This window comes from Volvox carteri, assembly GCF_000143455.1.
Source record: "Volvox carteri f. nagariensis unplaced genomic scaffold VOLCAscaffold_25, whole genome shotgun sequence".
Classification (NCBI taxonomy): Eukaryota; Viridiplantae; Chlorophyta; class Chlorophyceae; order Chlamydomonadales; family Volvocaceae; genus Volvox; species Volvox carteri.
Window position 1 is genome coordinate 416,285 of NW_003307568.1, and position 10,032 is coordinate 426,316.

The 10,032-nt window shown below is 57.0% G+C and overlaps 1 protein-coding gene across 1 annotated transcript in view; it reads right to left on the reverse strand.

Annotated features, from left to right (window-relative positions):
* Positions 1-5,401: 5,401 nt before the first annotated feature.
* The window catches only part of VOLCADRAFT_92248 (uncharacterized protein), a gene marked incomplete at both ends in the record, with an annotated part of 16,361 nt that continues 11,730 nt past the window's right edge, over positions 5,402-10,032 (reverse strand). Inside the window, 9 exons of the mRNA XM_002951722.1 lie at positions 5,402-5,581; positions 5,984-6,199; positions 6,584-6,714; positions 7,071-7,494; positions 8,000-8,101; positions 8,404-8,451; positions 8,606-8,667; positions 9,024-9,092; positions 9,305-9,449. Of these exons, the coding sequence (XP_002951768.1) occupies positions 5,402-5,581; positions 5,984-6,199; positions 6,584-6,714; positions 7,071-7,494; positions 8,000-8,101; positions 8,404-8,451; positions 8,606-8,667; positions 9,024-9,092; positions 9,305-9,449 (1,377 nt within the window). The remainder of the gene's footprint in view (positions 5,582-5,983; positions 6,200-6,583; positions 6,715-7,070; positions 7,495-7,999; positions 8,102-8,403; positions 8,452-8,605; positions 8,668-9,023; positions 9,093-9,304; positions 9,450-10,032) is intronic.

Genomic DNA, 10,032 nt, shown 5'->3' on the forward strand with positions numbered 1-10,032 from the left:
AGCACTGGTGGAGCCAGCGACGGCGTTGGGCGTCGCCGTAGCAGCTACGCCGGCTCCGCCAGCGCCGGCAGCGGCGGCCGGGCGAAGCTCACACAGCCCGACGGTGGTAACATCAGCCGCCGCAGCCGAATGACGACCTACAGTGGCATTCACAGTCGCATCGCTGTGGCTTCCACCACGACCACCGCCGCTACAGCTGCTACAGCCGCAGCCGCCGGCAGGCGCGCCCAGCAGCCGCCGCTGCCGCCGCGGGGGCCTAATCCCCGACCCGAAAGCAATGGGCAAGCCGGTAGTCTGTCAAAAGGCGCCAGCATGGGGGCCGGCAGAGGCAGAAGCAGCTATGCCACCAGTCGCAGCAGCTCTATGGGCAGAGGCCGGGGCAACACTGGTAGCGGTCGTGGCAGCGCAGGGGTCCCTTACTAGCGTGTAGGCTGTAGGGATCAGGACTCTGAGTCTCGAATGGGGTGGTTTCAACCCCTCAGGTTGCCCGCCAGTGTGAGGCTCGGTGGGGCTCGGGGCGTCAGGTTTCGTTTACGGTTGTGCGATCTGGTCGATTGTGGGTGAAACGCGTTAGGGGTCCAGGAATCGAGGGCCATGCGGTGCATAGAGTTGGAACGGCGGGAAGTTGGATGGAGATGAATGAGGAGTATCGAAGCGGGAATCCACGCAGGCCGTATAATACATATGTTGTGAGGTTACTTCTTCATCAACACTGTAGCATGGCCGCTCGTGTGTGCACGACCTGTTCATATAGGGCGGAAGGAACGGAGCTCCTGGTTGAGCTGCACTGGTTTGTAGTGGCGTGGTGGTCGCGTGTGTGTGGATGTAGATGGCTTCTGAATGCTCTATTTATCAGGGGAAGTTAAAAAAGAATTTCAAGGGGTCCCCTGATCTTTACCCATATAGGAAACTGGCGCCGGGTGGTGCGGTCCCGTATGTCGTCAGTGTTCGTGCGAAGGGAACGCGAGGTCTGCTGGACGGTGGCAGCAGTGCTGGCCGCTCCTAGGGAAGACCACTTGGTCAAAAAGACAAAAAGGGGACGAAGGACAGAGAAGAAGAAGAAGAAGAAATAGCAACGACTGAAGCGAGCGAGCGAGTGGGTTCGAGCGAGAGTGCGGTGTGAGCGTTGACAAGTAGTGCGCATTACACGCTTGGACCGGACAAAGGGACGCTTTACAGTTGTATATACCCACCCATACGGTGAAGAAAGTTCATCTTACTGATGAAGAGGATAGCGGCGATTTTCCCATGGGCCCATTTGATGTTACCAGTCCCTACGTGGTGCATTTCCTTAACTTCGTTTTGACACACAGGTAAATGACAAATGAATGACGCGCTTCATGGGGTTCTGCATTGATAGGGCCTGGGCCTGCGCCAGTATACGGATGTAGTCCTTCCTCGACCTTTCCTTTGTGCCTAGCAGACACATAAGCCGCGGTCACAGGCTCTGGACACACAGACCAACGGTTGAGCTGAGAGCCCTTATTATTGGCTTTTTTCATTAAGGAGGCGTGTGTGGCAATTACGTCGTGGAACCTCCGTAGTTATGCGTGCAGGATAGAGCGGGTTTCGAGAGAGAGTGTTTCGCTGACAGGATGACCGACCTGGTTACAGCAGACCTACAGTCATACGGTGGAGGATGGTGTAATGCTGCGGAGTGTGTCCTTGACTTAGTTTCAAGTATTTAACCGGGCAGCGGGAGGGGGCAGCAGCGTGCGTGCTGTCGCACTGATCAAACCAGGCCAGCTGACGGGAAACAATGTCGCGTGTCTCATTACGTGAGCGACTGCTAATGCCAATTACACTTTATGTCCATGACGCCTTATGTGTGAAGGGCCTTGCCGCATGCGCCATGACCCGCCTTGACGTCCTGATACCTGTTTAACTGCGCATACCGCATTTGACTTCGTCTTGGACTTGGGATGCTCTTTGGAGCTCTCGTAGACTCCTGTCATGAGGGGGTAGGCATGCCAAGGGAACGCAGCGGTCGTAGCGTGTGGCACCATCTACATCTTCTGGTGTGGATATGGGGGACAACTCATAAGGGAGGGCGATGCCGTGGATTGGATACAAGCCAGCAAGCTGTTCGGTTCGTTTGCGGTATTTTCGTGTGCAGAGCGCTGGCGACTGATTCGTTGCCGGATTATTTGGCGGTAGAGTGGGTCAGGGTGTACATACGTGTGCTATATCAGGAGGCTGTTGGTGGGGCGGGGCGGCCCACGATACCGGCCCTCCCCGTCATTGACTCTGGGTATAGCAGTGGTGGTGCTCCCGAGGTGCCGGTCTTTTTTAACCCAGGGGGCATTCCCTAGAAACTTTCAATCAACGCTGACGCATGGGCGCAAATAAGGGTACCGGCAGAGTTCTTTTTCTCTTCACTTCGGGGCTTTGGATGTTGCTGATGGGCGGTCATGGAATAGCAGGTGGACGTGTGCCCACGTACGCGTTTGGCTTAAGTATTTGTACAGTGCTGTTTCGTAGTCGTGCTGTATACTTGACGAGGGAGTGCGTGGTTTACTTGCCCCGTAGCTAGACACGTCTGCTTGTGCGCTATCGCAGCTTGCTGGATATCGTCTCCCAAGACAACTCAGTTGCGTGTCCAACACCCTTGGTCTAGCAGGGCTTTTGAGGCCAGAAAATGAGAGGCCGAAAATTATTGGGCCAGGGCCATGGTCACATCTCGATTTGGCGTAAAACATGTTAGGCATGTTTTGTCTGTTCTTTTCATGGGCCCTGGCAAAATCCATTCACCTTGTAGCTGTTCGCTGACGTCTTGATAACCCATCACGCAGGGATCACGCATGTCACCACGTTACTCCTGACCTCGCACTAGGACACACGCATCGGCGGCGGCGGCTGGAGCCGGGGGCCCCCTCTGCCCTCGATTCGGCCGTGCTCTCTGCCGCTCAACGATACCGCCTTTTTGTGTAGAGCGAGCTTGAAACCTCAACCTACCTTTGTTTGAGCCCGTCCCAGTGTATTCCCCCATGTTTTCCCTCTTTCCTTCGTTTCCCTGTTGTACACCCCAATGCACTGTCTTAGGGGAGGACGGCTGAGCATCCGTAACTAACCGTATTGCAGTACAACATTCAGAGGCTCATCCATCAGGCAGCGGAGACATTTGATAAATTATCAATGATAATAGTTAAAGCGTTTTTCACCTGTTTACATTTTCTGCGGGAGACGGTTAAAGTAAGCAGCTAAAGAAGTCAGATGTATCTGTCAATCGCGCGTCGTCCAGCTTTTATATTGCAATACGCGAGCGGCATATTACTAGAGTTTCCGACCAGGTCGCGACGCAAACCATACACGTACACACGCACGGGTGCATTCATTCTACCGCAATACCCAGCTTGCTGCTCCACGAAAACGCCCAACTCGACAACAAATTCCGGCGAGACCGGACAGCGTTTCCATTTCCTCCATAGTAGAGCAGGTGGCTTCCTCCATAAACCGGTCAGGATCCGTCACCAAAAGAAGCAACGAGAGCAACGTTCTTTCCAGCCTTTCAAAAGACAAACACCGGCTACATCAGCCGCCTACCTTCTCCCTCCACGAGAAGGCAGGCTAACGGTTTCTGTCCAGTCCAGTGAGGCTGTTGCGCAGCGCAACGTGGGCTGGTTGATGCCACGGGAGTCCGCTTTACTTGGCCCGCACGCGAGGCCGCCACACAAGGGAGCGGCCTACAAAGATAGGTCATGGCCATGCACGACGGCCCGTGCTCGCGTACCGAAACAACAAATTTGGACAGCGCGGATACGGGCACGGATCAATAACTTGGTGCAAATAAAGGCCCTGTTTTTGGACGCTGCAATGCGGTGCAGCGGATGAACGGTGCGATAGGGTCGTGGTAAGGCCCAGGGGGCGCATGAACACCCCCAAAATGTAATCCAATAACACATATACCGACACCACCGCTGTCAAGCAGTCAGTACAGATGCTGTAGTAAGGAATACTCTTTCGTCCTCCGGGGAGATAACTCCCGAGCCGCGGTACCTACCTGTGCTGCAAAAGAAACCGCGGCAAGCAGAGCACCGTGATGTAACCGTTACACGGGCACATCCACACCCGCCTTGAAGCACCTCCTCTACACATTTCTGCTCACATCACACCCTGCAAACACATCCTCATGCATTGACCTAAAAACCTCTGCCACCACTGCCTCATGACTCCGCAGCTATTCCTCTGTGTGTGTGACGAAAACGAATTCATGACGGAAACTACTTAAACACACAATGCCGCAATGAACAACGCAGCCATGCACCCACGACTGCTTTCCTCCTTGGCTGGGCTGAACATACACACGCATCGATTGACCAGCACATTACACACCTGGCGCGGAATTCGCAAGCCAAATGACTCGGTGTATATGTGTCGTACGATCCCCCGCACGCTCGCTCGCAGTCCTTCATGCATCACATAAACTAAACGCAAACCGACTCCTTGAACCCTTCTTTAGCTCCTGCCTGAATGGTCCCCCAACCCACACAAGTCGGCGGAGCCGCGCGAGGATGTGGGACGGTCCTAGTGTTATCATAGATATATGTGCCACGAATATTGGCACACGAGAAATCTATCTGGAAGCTACGTGCATTCGACCTACGCGCGTTCGACAAACGATCGACTAATGCGACGTACTGGCAACTGACTGGCTACGGCAAAGAATTCCGTTGCCCACATGGTAATGTGCCCCCGCTGGAGGCAATATCGCAATGCCTACTGTGGCCGACCCCAACTCTCCGACAGGCCCTCCATCCAGAATATGTTCCCGCCTTACGCCACGCCTTGCAGTAAAAATCTTAAGGGTTGTCCTAAACCAAAAGTCAAAACGCCATCCTGCCTCAGAGCCGGCGCCCAAAGCGCCTAGCAGCTAATGCGGGCCCCCAAACGGGACGATACCCCCTGCAGTGGTGCCTTCCCAGCTGGGCCCTCTCCTCATTGCCACCGCTCAAACTTCTGCCCACCCAAACTTCGAGTCATCCACGGTGTCTTTCCTGTCAACGCGACTTTCATGAAGGGCATCAAGGTATCAAAGATGCGAGCGATACGATAAATCCAACGGCGTGCCTAACCGCCGTCTGGCGTCCTAGCATCAGCTTTTCAGCAAGGAGGGACCGGAAGCCACAACTCTCCCCCCTACAGCCTCACGAACCCAGTCACAGCTAAACCACAGCCAAACTGGTGCAAAGCCAGCAGGCCAAAGAAGGCAAACACACCATCCAAAGGGAGTGAGAGCATTAAATATAAGCTCTGCAGCATGGCAAACCGTGTGCCGCACGACCACACGCAGTAACGGCTGGCTTCCGCGATGCCATCCTCTTGCAATGGAACCCTCTTCGATGCCTGTCTCCGCTGCCTGTCTTTCTGTCTGTCTGCAACTTTTCCGAATCCGAGTCTTTCATCAGTGCCCCCGTGCACCAGGCCTGGGGACGCTGGTCATGTCATGGCCGCGAACCAGCGCACGCGCAATAACCTGCGTGGCTCGCGTGCGGTTCAGCGTGTTGCACAAATCCGCCGGCCATCCCAGCACCCGGCACAGGAAGGAGGTGTAGGTCTCGTTGGTGATGCGCCGCCAGGTCACCTGGCAGGTAGGTAAGCAGGTAGGTAGGTAGGTATGTAGGTATGTAGGTATGTAGGTAGGTAGGTAGGTAGGTAGGTAGGTAGGTAGGTAGGCAGGTAGGTAGGCAGGTAGGTAGGTAGGTGGGTAGGTAGGTAGGCAGGGGTCGAAGCGGAGGAAAGGGAAGGGGTGGAAGGGGTTGCGAGACAGCCGAGGGAGCGGAGAAGGGTGTGCGTGTGGTGCTGCACGCGCAGTTCGCGACACACGCACTCTTAACCGCAAAGCAACCGCCCAGTAGCGAAAACGATCTGTGCATGCACATGCCCCGACTCCAACCCTACCCTACCCTACCCTACCTTACCCTACCCTACAAATCCCCCTTCCCTGCCGCCTCCACAACCCAGCCCAGCACTAAACAAAACTCACCCCCAGCAGCCAAGCCGTGCCGCGAATCCGCTGCCTGGTAGCCTCCGAGTCCACATCCATGCGGCCGGTGGTGGCATTGCGGGTGGCGGCGCGGACCGCTTTAGATACCGCCGAAACTGTTACCGTGGACACGGGCGCCTCCACGGCCTTTTGCAGCATCTCAATCAGCTCGGGATGGCCTCCCAGGTTGCAGTACGTGACGAAGAGGTTCATTACCTGCAGACGAGGCCACATCCGCAGATGGGGAATGAAGGGTGTGATTCCGCTGCGTGGCTGCAAGGATGTGGCCTCTTCACACAGATATCTACATACATATATATATATATACATACATACATATATACTACATATACGTATATATACTTGCAACATGGTTAAAATGCAGAGAGAAAGTTGCTAAGAATACGGCACTTAAAATGGGAGGAGGTGGCAAGGGCAGTTACCCCCAAAGCGACGAGCCACTGCGCACCCGCCGTACGCTGCCGTAAACCCATCCATAACCTGTGCACACTACACAAGTTCCGACCACACGGCGCCGCTCTTTACCCTTACATACAACCCCCCAACATTGTCCGCGGGGCCCCCTCACAGCGGCCTCACCTCGCTCTTGGGAATGAAGTTGGAGCGGCACAGAGCAACCTCCGCACCCGCAACGGCCCTACGACGCGCCATGGCCGTCTCGTAATCCACAAGGCCCCCAATACCCGTGCTGACGCCGCCAAAGCTACTCGCTACGCGGGCGAACACACAACGACACAAGCGGCGGCGGCGGCGGCGGCGGCGCAGTCAGTTGGACAATGGGCGACACACAGGGGGATATCGACGTTCACCAAGGTCGTGAGTCCGTGCGGCGCGATGAAGTCGTCACGGTGATTGTGCTTTTGATGGCGGTAATGTTATGCAATTACGAATATGGAATGGGCGGATGTATACATCTTGACACATCCTAGCACAGCCGCGTCTCAGGTCCTGTCCCATGATCCTGCCCCCTCCACATGGACATACATACATACATACATACATACATACATACATACATACATACATACATACATACATACATACATACATACATACGCTCTCTTACCTTTGGGAACGTCACCCGTCACGATGTCGCTCTCCGAAACCACCGACGGCTCCGCCGTCAACTTCTCCAGGCTGAACGGCTCTGGACCCCTGCCGTACGTCTCCGCCACAGACGAAGTCCCCCGCTTCCTAGAACTCGAGTCCTGGGGACCCCGCTTAGGCGAATCCTGAGGGCCACTGGCGGCGCCAGCGGCGGCGGCGCCGCCGCCAGGCGGCCGTACAGGTGCGAAAACGGACGAGCGGCCGCCCTGTGAGCCAGGTCCTCGACCGCTCGGCCTCCAGTTGTGTTCCATTGTGTCCACGGAGGCGTTACCAAAGTAGGTGTTGGGTGAGTCCGGGGCCTCGGAGGGGGCTATGGCGCCAAGGGGGCGCGGCTTGAGGGACTCAATGGCCGACTCCGCGGCCCGCAGACAGTCATCCAGCATCTGTATTGGGCGGGGTTCACAAAATGGAGATATGAGATATGAAGACAGATGGTGTAGGCAAGTGCGTAATGTACAAGTAGGCAAGCTGGATGTGGTAATTAAACATTGGGTAGATAGACGGGTGGTTTGGTAGACTGGAAAGTACGTTGGTTGGAAAGTTGGTTGGTTGGTACAGAGCTAACTGACGAGTGAGTGAGTGGGTGGGTGCATATGAGGCCTTGCGCTCTGCACTTGTCAGCGAGCCGTCAGCCCAACCCACATGGAAACGGTGCACTACGGCGCCAGTTCACTTAGCATCATGACATACACACATACACACACATACACCCATACACATACACTTCGGCCTGTTCCCGTATCGCGCATCAGATCAACTACACACAAACGTACACAGTAGCAGCAGCCCCTGGCCAGTGTCAGGCCCGGTCAGATACTTGTAACCCTCTTACACACACAAAAACACCCAGGCACGGCACCACACCCGGGGCACACAGAGGACACGCACCTGCTCTCGCGTCTTGCCGCCATTGCCAGTCAGCAACAACCTGCGGGCCTCCGCCGCCTCCTGCTGCACCCGCAACTCAGCCTCCTCGCGCATACGCAGCTCCTGAACAGAAAACCGTCGACAGAGACACATATACACATACAGACAGGCACCGGTAGGTCCATCATACATATAGACAGCAAGACATACAGACAAACAGGCGGGCAGGCAAGCAGCAAGCCAATCACACCGCCGGGCAAACAGGGTACCTGGCCTCGCCAGTCCGCTCCCCATTTGCATTCGGTTTGGGAGGCATGGCCCTCCTGACATCCCCTTGGCGCCCTCACGCCTGCTCATGCTCCCCCCTGGACTCACCGGGTGCCCACCACCACCACCACAGCCCACCCACCCACCCACCCACCCACCTGTGGCTGAGGCCAATGCCGTTCCCCCGCCCCCCCCCATACACCTAGCTGCCCGCAGGCACCGTGTTTTCACAGGGCGCCCCATCAACGTCAACCCCCGACCCGCGACCGCGGTTTCCCCCCGAGAGAGGTACTCTACCCCGCTCTGTTCCCCCTCCCCCTTCCCCCCCCTGCCAGTCGCCAACCAGGCGGTACCGCGCACCTCAGCCGAGGGCATTTCCTCCTCCATTGTCTGGCAGGCAATGCCGGGCACCACGGGCTCCACTGCGGCCGCAGCGAGGTGGAGGGTGGGAGGCGGGACGGTAAGGTGATGCAACGCAGGGGACGCAAAGGCGCTCGGCAAAGACAAGGGCTCCGGGACTACCGCAAGGGTCCGCATCACCAGCACCGCAACATCCGCCCGGTTGGGCGCTGACCCCGGAGACAGGCTCTGGTAGCAACAGCGGCAGCAGCGGCAGCACAGCAAGCGCTTGCTTATACACACATGTCCTCCTCCCCTTCCCCCGTCCTCCCCGTCCTCCTCTTCCCCCTCCTTCCCCCTCTCCTCTTCCCCCGTCTAGCTTCTAGCCACGCATCAAAACCCTGAGCCCCACGATACACTTGGCGGTGCACGCACTCACCCTTCTGAATGGGGCCGCTGGGGCGGCGGCGCCTCCTGGGCCTCCCATCCACCGTGTTGATGCTCATACCTGGGAAGGGGAGGCACCGAGGGAGCCATACAAAGGTAACGGTAACGGTAACGGTAACGGGATTCGGAAAGCCACAACTCGCAAGCAGGGCGCCCTGGTGGGTCGGTTGGCGCAATCAGGTGCGGTTGGGTTGTTGCGTTGGAGAAAAAAGGGGGGTGAAAGTAAGGAAGAAGGGGTTGCTGCGGCAGGGGGGTGCCGAGACGTGCTCTTACTTGTCGCAATGGAGGCCACGTCATCGTCGGCCACGTCAGAGCCGTACTCGGGCACATCCGAGTCATCAAACACGGTGATGCCCCGGGCTCGCTGCATCGAGCGGCGAATCTCCGCCTGCCGCGAGTCCGCAAAGCCCTTCGCGGCCTGAAGCACGTAAAGAGATGGAGGGATGGATGGATGGATGGATGGATGGATGGAGGGATGGTGGGATGGAGGGATAAATAACGGGGCAAACAATTACATCTGCCAACATCTGTCCGTAGATCTGGACGATTGTTTCGTCATCTGGACGACGAGTTTGGAAGTTCCAATCCCAATCCCAATCCTAGATCCAGATCCCAACTAGATATCGTGATCCAGATCCATATCCAGAACCGGCAGAAACAAAGGTGCTCCCTGGAACCAACGTCCCGACACCTCAGCATCCCCCCTTACACCTTTCGTCCCCACCTTTCATAAGTGTCTGATTACCCGCCTACACGCACCCAGTCCCAGCCCCCGGAGACACATGGCCGACAGCAACATCACACACCGCCACCCGCCTCCGCCATTCCCGCCCCGTCCCCCCCTTGCCTCACTGCCTTCCTGTCCTGCCTTGCCCGGCTTGTTTAGCCCTGGAACCCGACCCCCAGGGTTTGCTGCGCGAGACACCCCCGCCCGCCCGCCCGACCTTCCCCCTCTTCCCCTTTTCCGACTCCATTTCCCTCCCCCCCCTCCCCCCCCCTCT